Source organism: Suncus etruscus, chromosome 8 (genome assembly GCF_024139225.1).
Source record: "Suncus etruscus isolate mSunEtr1 chromosome 8, mSunEtr1.pri.cur, whole genome shotgun sequence".
Classification (NCBI taxonomy): domain Eukaryota; kingdom Metazoa; phylum Chordata; class Mammalia; order Eulipotyphla; family Soricidae; genus Suncus; species Suncus etruscus.
The window spans coordinates 113,943,799-113,970,054 of record NC_064855.1 but is presented as its reverse complement, the minus strand read 5'-3'; the positions used below and the strand labels follow the sequence as shown (position 1 = coordinate 113,970,054).

The following is a 26,256-nucleotide window of genomic DNA, read 5'->3' as shown; positions in this document are numbered from 1 at the left end:
AATAAATAAGTGACTAAGCCTGGAGCCAGAGTAGGCTGGTCCTTCTCCCGTGGACCACTGTTCCCCATGATGATTATTTGCGGTGACGGGCAGGTGTTGCCATTGAGGAAAGTGGGTTCGATTCTAAGAAATGCAGAGAACAAGGGGCCAGAATGATAGTACAATGGGGAGGATATTTGCCTTGTATGCTGCTGACCCAGGTTCAATCCCCGGCACCCTATAGGGTCTCCCAAGCTCAGGAATAATTCCTGAATGTGGAGCCAAGAAGAAACTCTGAGCACTGCTGTGTGAGTGCGTCCCCCCAAAATGAAATGTGGACACAGCCCTGCCTGGGCTTTAGGGCTGAACCCCAACCCCACTTTCACTGGCTGCACGGTGACTCTGCCTTCTTCCCTGCCCACCATACCTTCCCTGCAGAGGGAGAAGCCGCCCCGGAGGCACTCGGCCTGTGTGCTCCGCTCTGCCGCCACCGCCGAGAGCTGCCCTTCAGACAGAAAAAACCGGGTCACTCTGGACTTCTCCCTTCTCACCATCCCCTCCCTGCCAGAGGAGCCCCCGCATGTTGCGCCATCCCCCTCACCGCCAGCCACCCCGCGGCCTCCCCGCACCTCTGTGGATGTGGGTGGACTGGAGGGGGAACCCACCTCATGGTTTTGCCATGCAGCAAGCACACCCACCCCTAGGCCTTCTGAAATCTAAAAGACCCACATTGGCTAGAGAAATAGCTCAGGGGTTAAGGCACCTGCCTGCATGCAGCCGACCCTGGTTCAATTCTCAGCATCTCATATTGGGGGCCGGAGAGATAGCACAATGGGCAGGGCACTTGCCTTACATGTGGTGGACTTGAGTTCAATCCTGGCATCCCAGATGGTCCCCTGCTCCCTGCCAGAATTGATGCCTAAGTGCAGAGCTGGGAGTAGGCTATGAGCACTGTTAGGAGTGTCCCCCCCCAAACAACAACAACAAAATGTCCCATCTGTTGGGATGAAGAAATTTCTCAACTTACTAACACCCCCATTACACACCGGTTCCTGAATGGAAAATGTGCTCTGTCTGTTGGTTCACTTCAACTCCAGCCAAACATTTGCCCTGATTGCCATGGGAAACCTGACTTTTAAAAGACGATTTCTAAAAGCTTCCCATGCTATTCTGATATTTCTTAATCTTTTATGGGACCCTTGGAAAGGGAGAAGGTGCTGGCTTGTGGCAAAACTGCTCCCCCTGCCCCAGTTTCTTGGTGTTTGCTGTGTTGAATTGCTGTTGGAATGACCCCACTGGCTTGAGAGTGTCTTGGGCAAGTGCTGTGCTGGGGACCCCCAGCTGCCACCCACCCACACAGTGCCCGCTGAAGGGTAGTGGCTCAGCGCCAGCCTCGTGTGAGGGGTGCACAAAAGAACCCCAACTTCTCAGTCATGGTGTGTGCCGTGATCCCCTTTTTCCCTGTGCAACCCTTGCCTGAACCTTTCCGTGTGAGGTTGTACCTGGCATTTCTGAACCGAGCTGGTGAGGGGATGGGTGATGGTTAGTTGTCAAAGACTGGTGCTGTTGGCTCATTGAAGATGAAACCTTCTGGCTTGGCCTAGCCTGAGCCAGGCCAGCAGAGAGAAGCTGGAACTTTCTGGAACAACCTGAATGTGCCTGGTGAAGGGCTTCCCCCTGTGTGTAGACAGCTTGCCTGAACCTTGCAGAGTCCATCACTTGGCTCGTTTCTAAGAATCTCTCTTCCAAGGCAGAAAAGTGACTCCACTAATACTTTGCCCACACTGACACAGAAGTCACCACCTTTCCCTGTTTGTTTGCTTTTTCAGCACCAACAAGGGGGCACTCTGGGAAATTCCGTGGTGCGCTGTGACAAGCTGGACCAGTCTGAGATCAAGAGCCTGCTGATGTGTTTCCTCTACATCTTAAAGAGCATGTCTGATGGTGGGTACCATGCCACTTCCCTTCTGCACCCTCAGTCCAGCATTTGGCCTTTGGTTTGTTTCTATTCAGGGGCCACAACCAGCAGTGCACAGAGCTTCTTGCTGTCTCTATATTCAGGCACAATAACAGGCGACTGCCATCCCTGCCATATTAAAACAACTGGCTGACCTGGATTTGATCCCCAACACCATACAGGGTCCCCAATCCCTGCCAGAAGTGATTCCTGCCAAGAATGATACCTGCATACTGCCACCTATCACCCAAGAGACAAAATAATGTTTTTAAATAGTTGGGATGGGAGAGTTAGTATGGGGTTAAGGCACTTACCTTGCACACAGCAGACCTCAGTTTGATTTTTGGTACATTTTAATGTCCCCCTTGAGAACTGTCATAATGGATACCTGAATACAGAATTTATGCCTGTGTATCACCAGGTGTTACTTTACCCCAACTGCTATATTATGGTTTATGTTCTCACACTTTAATCTAAAGCAAGCACCTAGAATTGAGTTTTGTGAATCACGTGAGTGAGGAGATATTACCAGTGTGTATACATGGCTGTGCTTTATCTCACATTTACTGTCTCTCTCTCTCTCACTCTTCTCTCTTTCTCTCTCTCTACTCTCTCTCTCTCACTCTCTCTCTCTCTCTCTCTCTCTCTCTCTTCTCTCTCTCTCTCTCTCTCTCTCTCTCGGTCTCTCTTTCTCTTTATCCCTCTCCACCTCTGACTCTGTACCTTGTTTTGAAATAGGGGGGATCCCGCAACCCGAGAAATTGGACCCAGAGCCTCACACACTCAAGACACGTGCTCTTTCTTCCCCATGTATAATGATGTCCATCAAAGCATAATTTATAATAGCAAAAAAAAGAAACCCTAGGGGGATAAAGCACTGAATATCTATCAGTAGGGATGGGTTAACACAGTTAGACTGGGTCTATGGAGAGGAATAGTATGCAATGTAGAGAAGTGAAGAGACCCAATTCTCTAGTTGAATCCAACTTACAGGGGAAAACTCCACCTGTGGAATTTAGGGTCCTATTCCACATTTGGGTGTTAGGAAAAGGCAACTTAAGTAAATGCAGGGACTTTTTTTTTAACTGGTTCCTAAGGTGAGGGGAGTCTGTGGCAAATATAGACTGCCTCGTTTTAGATTCTGGCTTCCTTTTCTTTGAATGTCCGATCCACATTGTGTATTGAGCATGTACTAGATCAGTGGTCGGCAAGTCACGGCTCGTGAGCCACATGTGGTTCTTTCCACTTTTTAATGTGTGTGCCGGGCGGGGAGGCCACTCCAGGAGTTAGGACTCTGCTCCTAGCCTTTGTCAGTGCGCGCCCTGTGTGGCTCTCAAAATAAATTTCAGTCATGGTTTTGGCGAGATTTGGCTCAGTTGAAAAAAAGGTTGCCCACCAACCTTGGTATGAGGTGATGTAGGATCTATAGAAGAACAAAGTGGTCCTAGAGAGAAACGTTGGCTTCAATAAGCCGTCACCTAAGGACCCAGCATAGGCTGATCACAGGCTTGTCCTTTGAGTAGCGAACAGGCCCAGAGAGCCCAGCCCGAAGTCCTCTCCACCTTCTAAGCCCCCCCCCCCCCCCACCCCCCCCCCCCCCCCCCCCCCCCCCCCCCCCACCCCCCCCCCCCCCCCCCCCCCCCGCCGATTCTGACGAGGCCCACTTGCTTTTTCTAGATGCTCTGTTTACCTACTGGAACAAAGCTTCGACCTCCGAGCTCATGGATTTCTTTACCATCTCCGAGTGAGTACTCCTGTCTTTGCCTTTGTCAATTGCTGTGTCCTGGCTGACTCCCAGGGCCCAAGGGGTGTGTGGCAATGTGAGTGCTTGTGGCCAGCCAGGCTTGGCCTGTGTGAGTCCATTCATATGCTGATTCTTCTCAGCTGGGTCTCCGTGTTATCGGTTTGATCCCTGGCATCTCATATGGTCCCCTGAGCCTGCCAGGATTGGCTCCTGAGTGCAGAGCCAGGAGTAACCCTGAGCACAACCCGGTGTGGCCCAGAAACAAAACTGACTGCAGGGTTCATGGGTTCTGATACCTGTTGCCAGGAAAGGTGTCTTTTTTTTTTTTTTCATTGGGAGGGGTGTCTTGAAAAATAAGAAACTTCCTATTAGGACCAGAAATGGTACAGTGACTACTAGAGTACTTCCTTGGCATGCAACTGACCTGGGTTCGATTCCCAGCATCCCGTATGGTACTCTGAGCACTGCCAGGAGGAATTCCTGAGTACAGAGCCAAGAGGAATCCCTGAGCATTGTTGGGTGTGCCCCCACCACAAAAAAAAAAAAAAAAAAAAAACAAAGAAAAACAAACAAGAATATAGAGACTATAGTGGGATGGGGGGGGGGTGTGTCAAAAGCTACTTGCAGATTTTTATCCCTAATTGGGAACCATTTAGTACCCCAATGTCTGCCCTCCTCAAAACTCAATGAAATGCCTTACTCATTTTTTCCCCCTGGAATTGAGTCCCTGTAGTTGTTATGTAGAGCTCATGGCCCAGGGATTGAAGTGATAGCATAGCAGTAGGGCGTTTGCCTTGCATGCTCTGACCTGGGACGGACCCGGGTTCAGTTCCCAGCATCCTATATAGTCCCCAAGCCTGCCAGGAGTAATTTCTGAGTGCAGAGCTGGGAGTAACCCCTGAGCACAGCCAGATGTGGCCCCAAAACCAAAATAGTAATTAATTAATTAAAACTAGATACTTGGGGCCAGAGTAATAGCATGGGGGAAGGGGGAGACCTGCATTTGGCTGACCCAGGTTCAATACCCGGCGCCCCATATGGCCCCTTGAACCTGCCAGGAATAACCCCTAGGCACCACTGGGCATGGCCCAATCCCCACACATACCCAAATAAACCAAAAGCTAGACACTTTAGCAAGTTCCCCATGGATATTTGAATGGGAATGATCAGTAAGCCCCTCAGAATAGCACATATGATTTCTGCCCACACTCTAGGTCTGGGCCTTTCTTTTTGGGGGTTCTCCAATAGTACTATAACAGCAAATAAGTAACTTTTGCTGAAAGGGACCTCAGCACATTTTTGGAGAGCAATAATCAGGAGTGAGGGGCAGATGTAAGCACTTACTGGCTGGGCTCTGTTGGTTTTTGGTTGGCTTGTTTTATGGTTTTGAGGTCATACCCAGAAGAGTGCAGGGGTTACTCCTGGCTCTGCATTCAGGAATCCCAGGCTCAGGAGACCCTATGGGATGCTGGGAATCAAACCTGGCCACATGCAAGGCAAGCACCCTCCCCACTGTGTTATGGCTCAGACCCCCTGTTAGAGGTTTGAAAACATGCGCTTAACCCTTTTCTTCCCTCTTACCTGCAGAGTGTGCCTGCACCAGTTCCAGTACATGGGGAGGCGCTACATCGCCAGGTACTGTGGCCATTGGGCCTTGTTTGTCAGTGTCACTTGGGTCTAAACGTGTGGGAACCGCCCCGAAGACAGTTAGCAGGTTTGGAGATGGCTGCCAATAAGTCAAGGTGCCTTTCTTCCCCTTTCCTGCGCTCCTTCTGTCTGAGTTTGTCTCTTGTCTCCTAGGAAAGTTCTCCTGTGTGACCTGTGGCTATGAAACAACCCCTGCCCCTATCCCCTTCCTTCTGTGCCTTTCCTTTCCCATCCCAGACATCTTCTGTCCCACCCCATCTCAGCTTTTAACAATCTGGCTTCAGCCTCAGAGTCATTAGCTGCTTCCCTGTCAGAGGGGCTCCTGCCTTTTTCCCTTATTAAAAGGATGTTTTGGGGGCTGGAGTGATAGCACAGCAGGAGGGTGTTTGCCTTACACAAGACTGACCCAGGACAGATCCGGGTTCGATTCCTGGCATCCCATATGGTACACTAAGCCTACCAGGAGTGCAGAACCAGGAGTAACCCCTGAGTGCCACTGGGTGTGGCTCTAAAAACAACAAATAAAATAAAGCAATTAATTAATTAATGTTTTCATGCCATCCCAGCTGAGAGTGGATTTGCACAAAACCATCTCTTAAAATGAGCTTTTTCTCCATGGTCCTGAATATGCCTTCTGCCCACTGTGTTTAAATCTCACCAGTGGGGCAGTATGTTTAAATCTCATCACTCAAAAGTAACCTCTGAGTGATACTGGATATGACCCCAAAACAAAAACAGAAACAAAAATTTCCCCAGGACCCTCGACTGAGGCTCCTGAGCCTTCACTGGCTGTGTCAGACCCAACCCAGGGTTCCTCTTTAAGACCTAGGAGAGCTAGAGGCTTGAGGCTGTGGGGTGAACCCCTATCCAGCACTCCTCTTTCCAGCCCCCTGGCCAGTCACTCGATCTGTGTTTGACGGTTTCTCCCTGTGACCCTGTGTTTATGAGGCCTTTACCTGTTATCTTTGTACTGTTATTGGCTTAACAATTTTCTTATCAGTGAGCACTGATGTTTTAAGGAAAACTTGGCAATTTAGTTTGACAATGGAGGTTTTTTTTTTCTTCTTCAATCACTTATTTATAATCCCAGGACCTAGGAAGCAACATTTGAAAAAAGCTTTGGTTTTCAGCGTGAAAGATTTTTGCTTTTTAATGCCACGCTGATCTTTTCTTGGATGCTTGGAGACATTTTTTGGAATGGCATTTTCCCTTCCAAGAACATGTTTTCTTCCCAATCATAGTTCGCTTGGAAAAAGTGGCGCCACCTAATGTTCGCAAAGCTTCATGCTTTTTTTAAAAATTTAGTTTTAGGGCCAGAGCCATAGTACCGCGGGTAGGACATTTGCTTTGCATGCTGCCACCCCGGATTCAATCCTCAGCATCCCATTTGGCCCCTAAAGTCTCCTAGGAGCAATTTCTGAGCACAGAGCCAGGAGTAACCCCTGAACACCACCGGGTGTGGCCCCCCCAACTTAGTTTTAATAAAAAATTATAATAGTAATTTTTACATTGGCACTTGGGAAGCCATTGTGCAAATATGTGTGCATTTCGTCAGCCAGTTCCCCTCAGCCCCCCAACTCTTGGCTTCTTTCTCTCTGGTTTTGCCCATGGAAAAGGGCGAACGTTCATTGGTCACCAAGGCCACAAGCCTACCCATTTTACAGGACCATGGGAAAGTGATGTTTCTGCCCTCCCAAAGCATCTCTGAGCTCTGTTGTTGCTTTGTTACACACACACACCTTCAATAAATTATAAATCTACATTTTTTTCATCAAAGCAAGACCTCTGTCATCAAGACACCCTGCATATATTTGCAGAGGGACATATGCATGTCCTGGAATGTGTAAAGAATTGGAGGGTGTGTGGAGAGATAGCACAGCGGCGTTTGCCTTGCAAGCAGCCGATCCAGGACCAAAGGTGGTTGGTTCGAATCCCAGTGTCTCATATGGTCCCCGTGCCTGCCAGGAGCTATTTCTGAGCAGACAGCCAGGAGTAACCCTGAGCACCGCCGGGTGTGGCCCAAAAACCAAAAAAAATAATAATAATAATTGGAGGGTGCAGGGTTGTGGGCGGGAGGGAAAGGTTGTAGCTGGTTCAGTGAAGGGGGTCTATGCCAACTCCAACCATGCTACATGTGGCAAAGGCTCAGAGTGGGCATGGCCACATGGTCCATGGTGGCACCGTGAGCCCCCTGCCCCCGCCCGCATGCAGCCCCACCCACCCTACATGCATGTCTTGTTCCCCTCCACACAGTAACACCACCATGGGTTGGCAGGCTGCAGGCAGGTGGATGGGGGCGTGCACAGGGGTCCTTAGTGCCCCCGGGCTAGACTTGGGTCGCTCTGGTGGTGGTGCCAACCGGAAGCTGGCTGTCGGATCGCTAACCCAGACCACTTCTCTGTTTTTCTTGACTTACCGCTGACAAGTTTAACACACTCTGTGGCTCTTCTTTTGCCTGGGTAAGCAAAGGCATGAGAACTGCTCATGTTACCCCTTCCATCGCGTAATGCATGTGTGTCCCGCTGCTCACCGTGCATGGAAAGCAAAGCCAGTTGCGAAGTTGGAGGGCTGGTACTCTTGAATCAAAAGAAAATCCAGGGGGCTGGAGTGATAGCACAGCAGCAGCAGGACGTTTGCCTTGCATGCAGCTGACCCAGGACGGACCTGGATTTAATCCCTGGCGTCCCATATAGTCCCCCGAACCAGGAGCAATTTCTGAGTGTATAGCCAGGAGGAACCCCTGAACACTGCCAGGTGTGGCCCAAAATCAAAAACAAAAAAAGAAAGAAAATCCTGGGGTTAGAGCAATAGATAGCACAGTGGGGAGGATGCTTGCCTTGCAGGTAATCAACCCAGGTTCGATCCCTGGCATCTCATATGGCCCCCTGTGCCTGCCAGGAGTGATTCCTGAGTGCAGAGCCAGGAGCAAGCCTTGAGCACTCCCCAGTGTGGCTCCAAAACAAAACAAACAACAATAACCAAAAAAAAAAATCCTTTTCTCAGACCCTTTGGTCTCTGCTTGTGGCTGCTTTGGGGTTGCCAGCTGCTTTGCTGTTTCAGAGGTGTGTGTGTGTCTCTCTCTGACACTCTCTCTGCCCTGGCACAGTGTCCCGCCTCCTCGACGTGGCATGATGCGTTGGCCTGGCCTTACTCATGCTCCCGCTGCGTCTTGCTGCGTGTAACAAGTCTAACTCGAGCTTCTGTCCCATCTCACTCGTGTTGCAGGAACCAGGAGGGGTTGGGCCCCGTAGCTCAGGATCGAAAGTCTCAGACATTACCTGTCTCCCGTAACAGAACAGGAATGGTGCATGCCAGATTGCAGCCGCTCGGCAGCCTGGATAACTCTCTCACTTTTAACCACAGTAAGTCTCGTGCCATCCCATCGCCACAGCCAGCCGGCTCCTTCTCCTGCACCAGCCCCGCGGGCAGAGCCCAGGCCACACCACACCACACCACACCACACACCATACCACATCGCCAATTAACTTTTCTTCCAGCTCTGAGCCAGTCCAACAGAGGAGGAGACCTCGCAAGACACGATCCCTGTCCCGAGAGAAACAACGACAGAATGTGGAGTGCTGGGCGGTGACAGCCGTTGAACTCCAGGCCTCGAGCCTACCCCCCCTCAACTCTCTCTCACCCCCGTGGTAGATTTCAAATAATTTGCTGCCCTGATTGGCTCCAGTTTTTTTTTTGCACCATGAGAAATGCCTGTAGCCTCCAAAATTTCAGTTCTCACTGCCCTCTGCATATCTGAGCTGTGCTTCCCCACAGTGAGTCCCTGCACCCCCATGGCACGTCATTGCTCCAGCACCCCCATATTTTGTCGTTCCTCTGTGGGATGTAGGCGAAGCCTTACATCACCCGCTGCAGAAAAAAAGATGCCCGGGAATCAACTCGAATGGGTGTGGAAAAAAACAGTAACGAAGTGACTTTTTCTGTGTTTTCAGTGTGAGAAAGATATCAAGTATACTTGGAATTTCTGTAGATAATGGTAAGATTTAATCAGGTCGGGCCGCTGCTTCCGAGGGCCGCTTTCCTTGCAAGCCCCCACCTTCTCGTTCATCTTGGCTGGCCTTAACTCGGGCGCTTTCTAACTTCATATCAGAGGCTCTGCCGAAAACACGGGGCATCATTTCCATTGACTTTTTCCGCTGGCTAGAAGGGACCGTCGTAGTCGAGTGCTGTCGCTAGAAATTTCCAGTGTTTTCATCCTTTTACGGGTTTCTCGAAGCAGAAAACCTAAGTGCAGAGGGGTTATAGCCCCGCCATTACTTTGAAAGCCAGAGTTGAGTGTGATCATCAGCCTTTCACTGAGTCATTTGGGTCTTTTCCTCCTTCATCCGAGCATGGCACTGCTCGTCATTCTTGTAGCCAGGTGATTACATGTGTTCATTCCCAGCCCTATCATTAATATGTGGTGCTCCATGTCTGCTAGGCTTTCGAGTCTGCAGAATTCCAATCGCTGTGGGCCAGAGCAGTGGTGCAGTGGTAGGGCGTTTGCCTTGCACATGGCTGACCTAGGACGGACCATATGGTCCCCCAAGCCAGGAGCAATTTCTGAGTGCATAGCCAGGAGTAATCCCTGAGCATCACCGGTGTGGTTCCAACACCCCCCCCCCAAATAAAAAGAATTCTTGTCACTGTCTTGTCACTGTCTGCGTACAAGTTAGAATGATATTCCAGGCCCTTCTTCGAAGCATCAGTGAGTTTTCAAGGACCAAGGAACTTATGAGTTTAGCTCTCTGGCACCCCAGCAAAGTGAAATGTCAAGGCCTTAGTTTCTATCTACCCAATTTTTCACTTTATAAGAGGAGACACTGACCTGGCTCTGGCCAGTTTTGCAACATCTCACCCTTGGGTGCTGCTTGTTCTCCAGGCAAAGGGGACTGGAAAAGCCAAACAAGGCATTGTGCTGTTTTCTGTTTTCCTCTCAGCAGTCTCAGGACTCTCTGCCCCTTACAAACAGGCTTATTTTTTGTTGTTGTTGGCTGTTTTGTTTTTTAAGCCATACTCGGCAGCACTCAGGGTTTACTCCTGGCTGCACTCAGAAATTGATCCTGGCAGGCTCAGTACCATATGGGATGTCAGGAATTGAACCCAGGTCCATCCCGGGTTGGCCACGTGCAAGGCAAATGCCCTACTGCTGTGCTATCTCCTCAGCCCATGGCAAAAAAGGTTTAAACCCAGAAGTGTGTCCCGAGGAGCAGACTAAGGTCTTGTCCCCCAAAGATAATTGTTTAGGAAACACTGAAAATAAAAAATGAAAAGGCTGGGGCCGGGTGGTGGCGCTAAAGGTAAGGTGCCTGCCTTGCCTGCGCTAGCCTTGGACGGACCGCGGTTCGATCCCCGGTGTCCCATATGGTCCCCCAAGCCAGGAGCAACTTCTGAGCACATAGCCAGGAGTAACCCCTGAGCGTTACTGGGTGTGGCCCAAAAACCAAAAAAAAATAAAAAAAAAATGAAAAGGCTATGAGGGACCACTTGCAGATGGACCATTTGTCTATCTAATTACCACACTCATTGGTGGAGGTGATGTGGAAGGGAATGGAGAGACGATGCCAACGCCCAGTTCTTTGTTGGCATGGACCTCCCCCTCCTCCTGAGACCCAAATGGAGCCTGGTCTTCCTGGCGCCCTGCTTCCAGAATGCCCATTCTAAGTGACGTTCTGTGTCGCTTTTGTCCTCATCTCTTCGTGAACTGGGCATCGTGGACCCACAATCTTATAGTTCTTGGCCGGCAAGGTGGGCACCGTGTCCTGGCAGCTGGCTCAGTTCTCGCTGAGGTCTTTCCACTATAGATGCAAGCAGTCCGATCTTCCCTCCTTTAGGATCTGAGCACCAGATATAGCCCAATAGGTCCAAACCAAATCACACATGTATATGTTAATGTGTGTGAAGATGGACATGCAGAGTCATACATAACATTTTTATTTACAACCACACCCAGGTTCTAGATGAGAAACCTGCAATGAAATGTATATTTTGTTGTTTTTTCTATTGAACAATGAACACAGTACCTTCTGCTAAGCCAGCCAATAGGATATGGATTCCGGTCTGGAGAATTAGCACAGCGGTAGGGCATTTGTCTTGAACACAGCTGATCCAGGACTGTCAGTGATTGGAATCCTGGCATTCCATATGGTCCCCCATGCCTGCTGGGGTAATTTCTGAGTGCAGAGCCAGGAGTAACCCCTGAGCACTGCCGGGTGTGACTCAAAAAACAAAAAACAAAAAAAATAGAATATGGGTCCAGGATGAAGCATGAGTATTGGAATGCCAGAGTCTAAAATGATTTTAGAAATGAGTCAAAATTGAAGGGACTAGAGTGTTTGTACAGAAGGTCAGAAGCTTTCCTACCACACGACTGACTCCTTGGCATCCCAGAGGGTGCCCCCAGTCTGCCAGGAATAATTGCTGAGTGCAAAGTCAGGGGTAAGCAAAACAGAAACAGAATTTCATTTTGAAATTTCATTTTCTCAACCTCTGTGGAAGAAAAGCCCAGTCAGGCCTCAGCTTTGCCAGCAGAGGGCAGCAGAGTCCAGGAGAATTTGAACCCAGTGGGGGCCACATTGCCCAAGTCTCTGGCTAGCTATGAGTTGCCTGGGATATGGTCCATTCTTGCACATCATTCGTGTCATTATCTTACATTCTCATCAGCTCAGCTTCCATAGAGACTTGGTCATTGAATGTTGGCTTTGGTTTGGGTTCTGTTTGGGGCTTGAGGGACATACTCAGTGTATTCAGGGACCATCGTCCAGGGGACCACTGAGGACAGAACCAGGATAAGCAGCATGCAAAACAAATGCCTGAACCTCTATGTTATCACTCCAGCCCTCATTGTTAGGATTTCTTGAGGTCTTTGTGTCTCAAAATTGAGAGATTGTATCATAGTGCCCATTTAAAATTCAAGAATTGGTGTTTCCAATAGATATTTTAGTAGCCTTGACAACAAAACTGGGTAGTATGCTTAAAGCAAGTGGCTTTCCTGAATTTTATCCTCTGGGTTGAGCCCGTCCGTGCTGCAACACAGCTGGACATCACGTGGAAGGAAGCAGAACACGTTTCCTCACCACTTATACTAGTCACTGCGACCCCTTTTGTTATCTTGGTGTGTGACTCAGGGCAGGCAGCAAATCCTCTGATTTCCTGCTGGAAATAGTGTTCTTTGTCCCTCCAGGAAGGAAAAACCTTCTGAGCACTAAAAATGGGAGAGGTGGGCCCGGAGAGATAGCACAGCGGCGTTTGCCTTGCAAGCAGCCAATCCAGGACCAAAGGTGGTTGGTTTGAATCCGGTGTCCCATATGGTCCCCGTGCCTGCCAGGAGCTATTTCTGAGCAGACAGCCAGGAGTCACCCTGAGCCGCCGGGTGTGGCCCAAAAAAAAAAAAAATGGGAGAGGTGCGGACAGGTTGCCCGGCAATTGTGTGAAGGCTTCATTCAAGTGTGTCCTGGTTTCTTTCTATTCATTCTTTCTTTCTTTCTTTCTTTCTTTCTTTCTTTCTTTCTTTCTTTCTTTCTTTCTTTTCTCTCTCTCTTTCTTTCTTCTTTCTGTCTCGTCTTTCTCTTTCTCTGTCTCTTTCGTCTTTCTTTTCTCTTTCTTTTTTCTTTATTTCCTTTTTTCTTCTTTCTTACTCTTCCTTTCTCCCTTTATCTTTTTCTTTCTTTCCCTCTTCTTTTTCTCTCTCACACTCACTCTGTCTCTCCTTTTCATTCTCTTTCGGAGTTCATACTTTGGTCCCACAGCTAATCCTCACTCCGTGCTCAGGAGTGACCCTAGTGGTGCCAGAAATTTAAGCCAGTTCAGAGCCAACACACTTGGAGATTTCTTTTCAACAGAAGATAACTTGTTCTTAAGTATTTCTATTTCTCTGTGAAAAAATACATCCGTTTTTCTGGGTTCACATTATACACCAGAAGGAAAATAATATTAAATAAGAATTCTGGTGTCCAAGGGCCAGAGCGATAGCACAGTGGGTAGGGCATTTGCCTTGCATGCAGCCAACCCAGGTTCAATCCCTGGCATCCCATATTGTCCCATGAGCCTACCAGGAGTAATTTCTGAGTGTAGAGTCAGGGGTAACACCTGGGTACCACCAGGTATGGCCCCTCAAAAAAACCAAAGAACTCAAAAAAGGAATCCTAACACCCTATAGGAGAAGGCAGCCCAGAAATAAATGTCTCCACTAAGGGGTCATCAGACTTGCTCTGACTCAGTGTCCTTTGATGTTCAGGAAAATAGGTGCAGGTGGCATGGGTGGGACTTTCACCCTGCCCAGTGACTGGGTTCAGATGTGACAGGGAGTGAAACCTCCACAGTCAGAAGACTGTACAAAGGCAGCCTTTCAGGACATATGAATGTAAGTGTGGGTCCGGTTCATTGAGGCTGAGATGAACAGGTGACATTAGAAGGAAAATCAAGCACATCCCTGGCTTCTGAGTTTAGAACAAACCCCCTTAATCAAAGCCACCAGAGAATTCCAGGACAGCTAAGTGACCTGTGACGTGCTGCCCCCCCTCGTGGAAGGTAGGAAGCATAGTACATCCCCTCATCTGGCTTTGCCAACTTGGAAACATCATTCCTGGCCACTGGCCGGAACTTCAAAGACATTGCTGTCTTTCTCATTTCCTTTTTGAGTGTGAGGGTCATCAGGAAGTCCAGGGGTCCCACTGATAATTCTCAGCCAAATGTACCATCAGTACAATGTCAACACCCTAAAAATTGCAGGCTACCCTTGTAATGCTAGGAGTCTTCCAGGCTGCACCAGGTATGTTGAGGGGACCAGGAATTGGACCCAAGTTGTGTTTATTGCTAAGCAAGTGTCCTAACCACTGCACTACCTCCTAGTTCAGTGTTGATTCCCGGTGAGATTGTCTGAGCCAACGGCCACCAGTCATTCTTTGCCTGAGCACAGCAGAGACGGGACAGGGAACACCCTTGAATGGATCAACTCAGCATTCTCCCACCACTCACACTTCCTTTCTGGGCTGTTGCTTCATTTGGAGGATTTAAAAATATGTATATCTTTCAAGAGTTCCATTAAAATAGTTGGAGATAACGGATTGATGCTCCAAAGAACTATTTCTTTGATCTCTTTATGATCCAAGCACACAGATTTCTCTCTGATCTCTTGTAGTGTGACCTCACTGTCACGTCTGCCATTCACAGACACATCAACAAGTCCCAGTGGGTAACTCATTCTAGACGTGGGCCCATGGGTACGTGGATTTTTCTGGCGTTTGAGTGTCTGTATTGAGCATCTAGTATGCTAAGTTATTTAGAAAAAGGGCCAGCATGCAGTAAAGCAACATTTTCCACCCTGTCCCCACTTCAATCTCCTTGGTGACTGTCCTAACAACTTTTACCCATTTCCCTTCTTCTGGTCTCCATATCTCAGCAGGCAAACATCACTGAATGAGATGGTGAGGGTGAATATCAGTGCCAAAAAAATGACAATAAACATCGCTTTCCACCGACAGACACTTAATTCTCCCCATAAAAAAAAATCCAGAAGGGAAAAGAAACAGGCCAGGGGGCACTTGACCTTCCTTGTTGATCACAGAACCTCAAAACCCCAAGAGGAAAAAAGAAAAATTACATAAAAGCCCCTACTCAGGTCTTTGCTATAGTTTCAAAAGCAACTCAAGTTGCTTTCAACAGCTGTTTTGCAGTCTTGGAAAACAACAACAAAATGGTCTCCTTGCCTCTGATATGTGAATTAAAGTTGACATCATGCTGAGCCCCAAATTCTATCCAACCAGAGGCAGTTTCTCTGAGAAACTGGCCCAGGCAGCAAATTTGAGTACAGGCCCCATTAAGGACTTCAAGAAAGGTCGCTGGGTTTTTCTGTGCTTTATTTCCCAACTGTCCTCAATGTCCTCCTCTTCAGAGTAGGAAGGAAATGGCTGGCCCGAATAAGTGTGGAGGATTCCTTCTTATCCTTGGAGAAGTAAGACATTCCGTGACATAGAACTTTGCCATCTTTCTCTCTCACCTACATCAACACTGTAGCGTCTTTGCATCCTGTATGAGTGTACATATTTAGACTCTGCTAATGCATTACCATTTCATAATTTAATATCTCAAATTGTACGTCCAACTGCTTCTCGGTACTAAATTGACTCTTCCGGTCACACCACAGAAGACATAGGGTCCATATTTAAATGACGCATTTTTTCATGATCTTTCCTTCTCTTCAACATTTCTTTCCAGACCTGCTGGCTTTTAAGCTTTTCATGAAAGCGAGTAGAATACCACAGTCAACGCTTGTTCCTCTCAGGACTTGAGCCCACCACCGTGACCACCCGGGGTAGCCTCTGATCCCAGAGGTTTAGAGGTGTCACATTCATCCCGGACCTTGGAGGAGAGTTCCCCTTGTTATTGATGAGGAAACCAGGCAGAAGTTGACCCAACCAGGCCCACTTAGTGTCTGAGGCAGCCCCAGTCTTGTTTTGCTTTTAGATTTTTGTTTAAACTGTATGTAGTTTAGGGGCTGAAGCAGTGGCGCAGGGCGTAAGGCCTTGTGTGCTCCAGGCTAGGACGGACGGCAATTTGATTCCCCGGCATCCCATATGGTCCCCCAAGCCAGGAGTAATTTCTGAGCACATAGCCAGGAGTAACCCCTGAGCATCACTGGGTGTGACTGAGAAACCAATAAAATAAAATAAGATAAACTTTAGCTTAGGCAACATGACGTTAACTTTTATGGTGCTGGTACATCTAGTCACTACTTCGTCACCACCACCACCGAAGTTTCTCAGACTCTCCACCCTGTCCTGTTACTGCTAGTCCGTCTTTTCCTTCCACTTCCCCACCACCATCACTATCACTTCCTGGTCATCAGAGTTTTGTAATTCAAGGCCAAGGACTGGTCTCTCTGAAGACCGTCTCCCTATTCTTTTGTTTTGTTTTCTCCATAGACCACAGTGAGCAAAATCAGCCAATATTTGTCCTTCTCACTCACTCTCACCCCACTTCTCATGGCACCCTCCAGTTCATAGCTGTTTTGCTGGAAATATATTTGTCAAAATACAGACTCCATGCTTCAAAGATTTAGAACAAGCATGACTTAAATCTATGTGGAGTCACAGAACTCCCCAGATAACCAAAGTTATTCTGAAAGGAATAAAATAAAATGGAAGAGGGGAGATAATCACATTCCCAACTTTTTAATCATGGTCTAAACACAGTGGTCCTCAAACTATTTAAACAGGGAGCCAGTTCACTGTCCCTGAAACTGTTGGAGTGCCAAACTATAGTAAAAACAAAAATATGAACAAATTTTCATGCACACTGCTTATATCTTATTTTGAAGTGAAGAAACAAAATGGGAACAAATACACTATGTGGCCCATGGGCCACTGGTAAAGCATGATTGAAATGGGTCATGATGGCCAGCCATGGCCTCCTTGGCCAATGGATCAGAACTGATCCACAGTCTGTGTGTCACAGAAAAGGGTCCTTGTCTTCACTCTATTTTTGCTCTCCAGGGGAGATTTTCAATCTGGACACCCTCCCCACTCTGCCAGCCTCCCCTAGGACAGGTGGGGTGAGGGTCCCTTTCTCCTGGCAACTGGTCATTCTCAGCATTTGACCCACCATGTGACTTGGGGCACATTTTTTTTAGCCTTCCATGCCTCCATTTCCATATTATTTTAGAGGCCAGGTTTCAAAATGTCCATCGTCCTCAGGGCCACTGAGAAAGGAGAAGCCACAAAGCACAGAAACTCAAAATTCTGCCTGGCTTGGGGGGACTTGGAAAATTTAGTCAGAACTTCACCACCACTAAAAGACACCCCCCCTTTGACTCATCGTCCTGTAAAGGAGCAAAAGTTGACTGTGGCCACCCTGCCAGCCCCCCATCTCCTGCCCCACTCCCATCTGCAGCCCCTCACAGTGACCCCTACTCTGGTTCCCACAGGCTACGGGCACTCGGATGCTGATGCCCTGCACCAGTCCTTTCTGGAAGCCAACATTGCCACCGAGGTGTGTCTCACAGCCCTGAACACGCTCTCGCTCTTCACACTGGCCTTCAAGGTATGGGCATGGGATATGGAGTGCAGGGCTTGAGGTGCCCTACCCCATGGGGGATTGTGGGTTTGTGTGCATGACTAAGGCAGCCATTGCTTCCCATGCTGTGTTTTCACTACAGCAACTGTTTCTCTCTCCCTCTTTCTCGTCTTTCCCTCCTCTTTCCATTCTCTCACTTCCTCCGTCCCTCTCCCTTTTATTCTCTATCTCTTCCTCCCTCGCTCTTGGTCTTCCTCTCTCTCTCTTTCTCTCTCTCTCCCCCCTTCTACCTCAAATAAGGAAGCATTCACCCTCATTTTCTTTATCAAACCAATCAGAGCTGGAGCAATAGTATAACAAGTAGGACACTTGCCTTGCATCTGGCCAACCCAGATTTAATCCCCGGCATCCCATAGGGTTTTTGGAGTCTGCCAGGAGCGAGCCCAGAGCCAGGAATAAGCCCTGTCAGGGGTCTCAAACTCAATTTACCTGGGGGCCGCAGGAGGCAAAGTTGGGGTAATCCTTGAGTGCAAAGTCAGTAGTAAGCCTTGAACATTGGGGGTGTGTGTGTGTGACCCAAACAACTAAAACAAAGCAAAACAAAAAAAAAGATTCCTCTAGGGCAGGGCCACAAAATGTTGTACGGAGGGCCGTTTGTGGCCCGCGGGCTTCGAGTTTGAGACTCCTATACTATAGATAAATGTGGCCCAAAACAAACAAACAGACAAACAAACAAAAAATTAAGATGTCAGGACCAGAAAGATAGTACAGTGGGTAAGACATTTACCTTGCACACAGCTGACCAAAGGATCAATCCCTAGCGTCCCATTTGGTTCCCTGAGCACCGCCAGGAGTGATTCCTGAGTGCAGAGTCAGGAGGAATCTCTAAGCACTGCCAGGTGTGGCCCTCAAAACAACAAAAACAACAACAACAATAAATTTGTCATGAACATGGCCTCCTTAGCAATTGCTCCAAGTCAAAAGATAAATAGAAGATGAATAAATAGCCAGGGCAATTCGTGCTATGTTATGTATGTTGGGAAATTTTATAAAGATGCCCTCGCTGAGATGCCAAAATCAAAGTGAGCTCATTGCACACCGAATTGCTTGATCCTACAGCTTTGAGAAAATTCGGTCTTTAGAGGATTCACAAGTTGTGTGTGTGTGTGTGTGTGTGTGTGTGTGTGTGTGTGTGTGTGTGTGTGTGTGTGTGTGTGTGTGTGTGTGCGCTGTGTATTTATTTTGGTTCTGTTTCTTGGCCCATACCCGTAGGTTCAGGGGACCCCATGGAGTGCCGAGATAGAAACTGAGTTGGCCACATGCAAGGCAAACATCCTCCCTGCTATGTTCTCACCCTGACCCCAGAGCCACATGTGTTTAACATGTCCACTCCTGTGCCGCCATTTGTGTCCATCAAATCACCTTCCAGCATGAGCCACTGGTAACATGCGCTGGCATCTGCATATTGAGTCCCATGTGGTGCAGCGCCCAGGATGAGTGGCTCCTGAAAGTTTCCCTGGGTGAAGCCTCTTAAATGCGAATCCCCAGCGCCCCAGCTAACCCTGTGCCCCTGTACCCCATGTTCTCTCAGAACCAGCTCCTGGTGGACCACGGGCACAACCCGCTCATGAAAAAAGTCTTCGATGTCTACCTGTGCTTCCTGCAGAAGAACCAGTCGGAGATGGCCCTGAAGCACGTCTTCACCGCCCTGCGCTCACTCATCTACAAGGTAAGCATCCCCCTGGGGTGCAGCGGGCCTCTCCCCGGCCGCCTCCACCGGAATTGACAACCTCTCCCCACCCATGCACCCCCAGTTCCCCTCTACCTTCTACGAGGGGCGCGCCGACATGTGCTCGGCCCTGTGCTACGAGACCCTCAAATGCTGCAACTCCAAGCTGAGCTCCATCCGCACCGAGGCCTCGCAGCTCCTCTACTTCCTCATGCGAAACAACTTCGACTACACGGGCAAGAAGTCCTTCGTGCGCACACACCTGCAGGTATGTTGAGGGGAGCACTTGGAGCTCCCCTCTCCTATCTCATTCTGCACCCCCAAATGCGAGTCTGCTCAAGAGCAGCTGCTGGCTGCACCTTGAGTCTGCAACAGGCTGGTGCAAGGCCCCGGTGGTTGGGGATATTTTAGATAGAGCTTCTGTCCAGGGGGAGCATGTCAGAGTAGGGCCCATGCCAAGAGCAGGACTAGGGAGGCTGGAGTGACAGCACAGCAGTAGGGGTTTTGTGTTGCATGTGGCCGAACCAGAATTGACCCAGGTTCGATTCTCGGTATCCCATATTGTCCCCAAGCCTGCCAGGAATAACCTCTCAGCACTGCCGGTTGTGGCCCAAAAAAACCAAACAAACAAAAAAAGTCCTTGTTTTGGGGCTGGAGCGATATCACAGAGGTAAAGCATTTGTCTTACTTGATGCCGACCCAGACAGACCCAGGTTTGATCCTCGGCATCTCATGTGGTCCCCTGAGCCTGCCAGGAGTAATTCCTGAGCACGCTGGGTGTGGCCCAAAAATAAAGAAAGAGCAGGACTTGGGGAGCCAAAGCTATATCACAGCTTTGCCTTGCACATGACCAACCAGTATCCCACATGATCCTCCAAGCATGGCCAGAAGTGTTTCTTGAGCACAAAGCCAGGAGTAAGCCCTGAGCAACACTGGGTGTGCCAAGAAACAAATAAACAAACAAATAAAAGGAGCAGGACTATACAGCCCTGGTGACTTTTTTTTTTTGGTCCAGGTGATTATCTCCGTGAGCCAGCTGATAGCGGACGTGGTGGGCATCGGGGGCACTCGCTTCCAGCAGTCCTTGTCCATCATCAACAACTGTGCCAACAGTGACCGGCTCATCAAGGTGGGTTCCGGCCCTAACTCAACTCCTAGGTCACCCCTAGCTGGGTCTCAGCCTCCAGCAAACCCGGCCTTGTGCCCTTCTGTCTCCTCTCCAGCACACCAGCTTCTCTTCGGATGTCAAGGACCTAACCAAGCGGATTCGCACAGTCCTCATGGCCACGGCGCAGATGAAGGAACACGAGAATGATCCTGAGATGCTAGTGGACCTGCAGTACAGCCTGGCCAAGTCCTATGCCAGCACCCCCGAGCTCCGCAAGACCTGGCTGGACAGCATGGCCCGGATCCACGTCAAAAATGGGGACCTCTCCGAGGTAGCTAGCACCCATCTCTGGATCCGCCTTTGAGAAATGGGCCCATCTCTCCATCAAGGGGCAGTGCTCCAGCACATCACTTGATGTAGAACGTCCTGGGTTTGAGCCCCAACACAAGAGGGTGGAAATATTAAAAGTGCTTCAAATCGGGCCCAGAGAGATAGCACAGTGGTGTTTACCTTGCAAACAGCCGATCCAGCACCAAAGGTGGTTGGTTCGAATCCCGGTGTCCCATATGGTCCCCCGTGCCTGCCAGGAGCTATTTCTGAGCAGACAGCCAGGAGTAACCCCTGAGTACCGCTGGGTGTGGCCCAAAAACCAAAAAATAAATAAATAAATAAATAAATAAATAAATAAATAAATAAATAAATAAATAAAAGTGCTTCAAATAAAAAATAAAGTGCTTCAAGTTAGCACAGCAGTAGGGCGTTTGCCTTGCATGCAGCTGATCTAGGACAAACCTAGGTTCAATCCCCAGCGTTCCATATGGTCTCTCAAGCCAGAAGCTATTTCTGAGCACATAACCAGTAGTAACCCCTGAGCATCACCGGGTATGGCTCCCCCCAAAATTTTTTTAAAGTGCTTGAAATCTTAGGGTGAGAGTGATTGCACAACAGAGAAGGTGTTTGCTTTGCAACCTAGGTTCAATTCCTGATATCCCATATGGTCCCTTGAGCCTGCCAGGAGCAATTTCTGAGTACAGAGCCAGGAGTAACCCCTGAGCTCTGCCGGGTTTGGTCCTCCCCACCCCCACCCCCAAAAATGAATTTAAATCCCGTGAGCATTTTAGTACCCTGCAACATTGCTTGGAGACATTTCTGGAGCCCTGGGCACTGAGGGATGCTCCTGATCTGACTATGGCCAATTGAACTTATGTAGGGCTACAGATTGATTGTTCTACATTCTCCAAGGGGGGAAGGGGAGTCCCATACCTCCTATCCGTAGGTGCTGTTTAGTTGTAATAGTCCACAATAAATAATCCACACAGATATGAAGGTTGTAAGAGGCAAGAAACTCCAACAAGCCAGTCCATGAAACCACAGCCTAGATGATAGCTCTCTCTTCTTCAGCATTTCTGCCTTCCATTTCTTGAGATTCAAACAAAACCCCTCTCCCCAGGGGGAGGGAAAAAAGCAGGCAGTGAGAACACAAATATACATGAAAACTATTTCAAAGACCTATATATACCTCCAAGTTCCAAGACCCTCCAAGACCCATCCAAGCTTTGCCCCAGCTCTGAAAAGTGGATGCCCTGGAATGCAGTTTGATGGGTAGATGGTCCCGGAATGGGGGCTAGGGACCAGGCATGTGCAGAGTCCCAGGTTCAGTCCTTAGCACTGCCGAGATAGCTCTTGACAAAGAAGAACAGAGGATCCCCTCTTATTATTGGGACTGTGACCACATCGCTTTGACTCTGTAAGGAAGAAGCACACTGAAGTGTGAGCTGCTGGGAACCCCTGTTGGTACCCTGGGATGCTCCATGTGGCTACATGGGTTAGATTTCTGTTTGGGGGTGACACAAGGGGCAGGACTAATATCCTCATCTGTACTCTCTTCCAGGCAGCTATGTGCTATGTGCACGTCACAGCTCTTGTGGCAGAATATCTCATGCGCAAAGGTGAGGCCACCCACCCTGGGTCCTGGACGTGTGGGTGTGTGTGTTGTGTGTGTGTGTGTGGTGTGTGTGTGTGTGTGTGTGTGTGTGACTGCACACAGCGATAGATGATGTCTTTGTTGTATGTTCATTTGATTCCAGCACATTCCACTGTTGTATCCTTTTTCCTAAAGGCGGGTGAGACACACAGGGAGGGAAAAGAGGAAACAGGAGGGGCCGGGCGGTGGCGCTAAAGGTAAGGTGCGCCTGCCTTGCTTGCGGTAGCCTTGGACGGACCGCGGTTCGATCCCCCGGCGTCCCATATGGTCCCCCAAGCCAGGAGCAACTTCTGAGCGCATAGCCAGGAGTAACCCCTGAGCGTTACCGGGTGTGGCCCAAAAACCAAAAAAAAAAAAAAAAAAAAAAAAAGAGGAAACAGGAGTGGAAGGAGGAAGATGTAGGCATGGACCAAGGGAGGTGCATGGCTCAGTATAGGGGACCCATGCACCCCTTGGGGAGCCACTTGAGACCCAGATACCCATGTGACTTGTTTCATATCTCAGAGCCCCCCAGCTCCCAATGACCAGGTTCACATCCTGTTTCGTCTCTCACCCCCAGGTCTGTGCAGACAGGGGTGCTCAGCGTTCAGAGTCATCACCCCCAACATTGACGAGGAGGCGTCCATGATGGAGGATGTAGGCATGCAGGATGTGCACTTCAATGAGGTCAGCGATGGCCGGGTCTCGGGCTCCCCATGCTCCCCACTGTGTGGGATGGAGGCAAACCCTTTCCCCTGGATGCACCCTGAAAATCATTAATGCCACTTGCTGGGCTGGAAAGGTGGGGAGGGATCTCATCCATGAAGGAGAAACTTATTTTATTTTTATTTATTTATCTATTTTGTTTTTTGGGCCACACCTATTGGCATTATTATTATTATTATTATTATTATTATTATTATTATTATTATTATTATTATTGGGACTGTGACCACTGAGGAACCACAGGGGTTCCTCTTGGGTTTGCACTCAGAAATTATGCCCAGCAGACTTGTGGAACCATATGAAATGCTGGGAATTGAACTCAGGTCTGTCCTGGGTCGGCTGCATGCAAGGCAAATGCCTACTATCTCTTTGGCCCTATAGGAAACTTATTTAGTCCTGCCCTTTGGGCCCAACACCCATGAGACCTCCCCCTAAGCTTTCTCCCCAACCGCTCCATCTCCTCGTTTTCTGAGGAAGAATAAATGGTCCCTTTGCTTAGTGAATAGAGAACAGAAAAATGAGTGACCCAGTCCCCTCTCTGGAGGTTGTGTAATCACATGGGCCTGATCTGATTGGACACCTTTAGCCCTGTGTTTGCTGTTTAATAGCACCCCTATGGGCCTGAGGGCTGAGGTTCTTGCTTAGCACTTAAGCACTGCCAGGCATGGCTTCCCAAATAAATAGGCAGTACCCAGGAGCAAGCTTGTGGCCCTCAAAGTGTAGATTGTGGGACCCCTGGGTCATTTTTAGGATGAGTTTCAGATCCTGACTTGCCCGGCTAAAGGTCTTTGTGAGACAGATTTCCCTCGTATACCACAGTCAGAAAAACATAAGGGACTGAGCACTGAAGCAGATCGGGAAAGCCAGGTCCCCCCTCCTCAGCACCAGGCAGGAAAGACATTTGGAAAGACAAAGAACACAGGTGTTACCCCTGGCACTGTGTGAAAATTAATACATATATAAGAACTATAAGACAGTGCCTTTCTTATCCCTACTTTTTTTGAGATCAGAATTAATACTTTTTTTCATCAAAGGCTATTTTGCTGGTAACATTTAACATGATGTGGAAATGTTTTTGTTCTTCATATTTTTTGGTAAGTTTACTTTTTTAAACATTTGAGCCACATATAGTGAGACTCCTAGCTTTTTTTGTTTGGGGACCACACCTGACTGTGCTCAGGGGTTATTCTTGGTTTTGTGCTCAGTGATCACTCCTGGCAGTGCTTGGTGATATAGGGTGTCAGGGATTGAATCCAGGTCAGCCGCATGTCAGGCAAGCATCCTACCTACTGCGCTATCACTCAGCCCTTGGGTGCTGGGATGGAACCTGAGGCTCCCTTATGCCGAGCCTGATCCCCAGTCCTTTGAACCTCTCCCCAAAACAAGAATACCTTTTTTTTTTTTCTTTTTTTGGTTTTTGGGCCACACCCAGCGATGCTCAGGGGTTACTCCTGGCTGTCTGCTCAGAAATAGCTCCTGGGAGGCACAGGGGACCATATGGGACACTGGGATTTGAACCAACCACCTTTGGTCCTGGATCGGCTGCTTGCAAGGCAAACGCCACTGTGCTATCTCTCCAGGCCAAAGAATACCTTTTATGAATAACCAGCAGAGGGATGATCACTAAAGAAGTGCATGTTTGCCACAATGCAGAAAAGCCCTTTGCAGCTCTATGTTCATGGCAACATTATTCACAATAGTGAGAATCTAGAAACAATCCAAGTACCCAAGAACAGATAAGTGGCTGAAAAACTGTGGTACATCTACACAATGGAATACTGTGACTATTAGGAACAATGAAGTCACAAAATTTGCTTATACGTGGGAGGACATGGAGAGTATGATGATGAGTGTAATAAGAGAGTAGACAACAGGCAAAATGATCATACTCATTTGTGGAATTATTTTTTATTTGTTTGTTTTTGGGGTCACACCCGGCGGTGCTCAGGGGTTACTCCTGGCTCTGTGTTCAGATATCGCTTTGGCAAGCTCCAGGGACTATATGGGATGCCATTTGTCCTGGGTTGGCTGCATGCAAGGCAAATGCCCTAGCACTGTGCTATCTCTCTGGCCCCCATTTGTGGAATATTTTTTTTTAAAAAAAATAGCATGTTAATAACCCACTAAGACATAGATTATAGAAAGGAGGCTCAGGAGGACCAGTCCATGGTAGGATGCTTACCACAAAGAGTGGGGAGTGCACAGTGGTAGAGCGTTTGCATTGCACGTGGTCAACTGGGACGAACCCAGGTTCGATTCCTGGCATCTCATATGGTCCCCTGCCAGAAGCAATTACTGAGCGCCGGTGGGTGTGGCCCAAAAACAAAAAAAAAAAGGAGAGAGAGAGAGTGGGGAGTGCAGAGAGGGCATTGGAGGGAGCACTGTGACAATGAGAGTTGGAAATGATCACTCTGAACAAGAATTGGGTATTGAAAGGAGAGAAAGTGAGGCATGATATCCCTTCAGTAACAGTAGTGCACACCACAGTGTCTTAAAGGGAAAAAAGGAGAGAAAGAGACAGACAGAGAGACAGAAGAAAAATGCTTATCATAGAGCAGGCAGTGGAGAGGGAAGGAGGAAAACTGGGGACATTAGTGGCAGAAAACATGGCCTGGTGAAGGGTGTTGGACATTGTATATCTGAAACTCAATCGTGAAACACTTGGTAATTGTGTATCTCATGGTAATTCAATTAAAAATGTCTTTAAAGAGAATTGCATTGGGGGCTGGCGAGATAGCATGGAGGTAAAGTGTTTGCCTTCCATGCAGAAGGACAGTGGTTTGAATCCCAGTATCCCATATGGTCCCCCGTGTCTGCCAGGGGCAATTTCTGAGCGTAGAGCCAGGAGTAACTCCTGAGCACTGCCAGGTGTGACCCAAAAACAAAAACAAGGGCCCGGAGAGATAGCACAGCGGCGTTTGCCTTGCAAGCAGCCGATCCAGGACCAAAGGTGGTTGGTTCGAATCCCGGTGTCCCATATGGTCCCCTGTGCCTGCCAGGAGCTATTTCTGAGCAGACAGCCAGGAGTAACCCCTGAGCACCGCTGGGTGTGGCCCAAAAACCAAAAAAAAAAAAAAAAGAGGAAGAGAGAATTGCATTGGGGCCGGAGAGATAGCATGGAGGTAAGGTAAGGTATTTGCCTTGCATGTAGAAGGATGGTGGTTTGAATCCCGGCATCCCACATGGTCCCCTGTGCCTGCCAGGAATAATTTCTGAACATAGAGCCAGAAGTAACCCCTGAGTGCTGCCAGTTGTGACCCAATAACAAAAAAAAAAAAAAAAGAGAGAGAGAGAGAGAGAGAGAATTGCATTGAGACCAGAGAGATAGCACAGCAGTAGGGCGTTTGCCTTGTACGCAGATGATCCAGGACAGATGGTGGTTCAAATTCCAGCA

The 26,256-nt window shown here is 48.6% G+C and overlaps 1 protein-coding gene across 1 annotated transcript in view; it reads left to right on the top strand.

The window, feature by feature from the left end:
• DOCK9 (dedicator of cytokinesis 9) overlaps positions 1-26,256 on the top strand; it is a 258,564-nt gene that overhangs the window by 215,339 nt on the left and 16,969 nt on the right. The window contains 11 exon segments of the mRNA XM_049778520.1: positions 1,809-1,923; positions 3,614-3,680; positions 5,268-5,315; positions 8,622-8,689; positions 17,248-17,363; positions 18,928-19,065; positions 19,151-19,333; positions 20,081-20,194; positions 20,289-20,504; positions 22,065-22,122; positions 22,717-22,823. Of these exon segments, the coding sequence (XP_049634477.1) occupies positions 1,809-1,923; positions 3,614-3,680; positions 5,268-5,315; positions 8,622-8,689; positions 17,248-17,363; positions 18,928-19,065; positions 19,151-19,333; positions 20,081-20,194; positions 20,289-20,504; positions 22,065-22,122; positions 22,717-22,823 (1,230 nt within the window).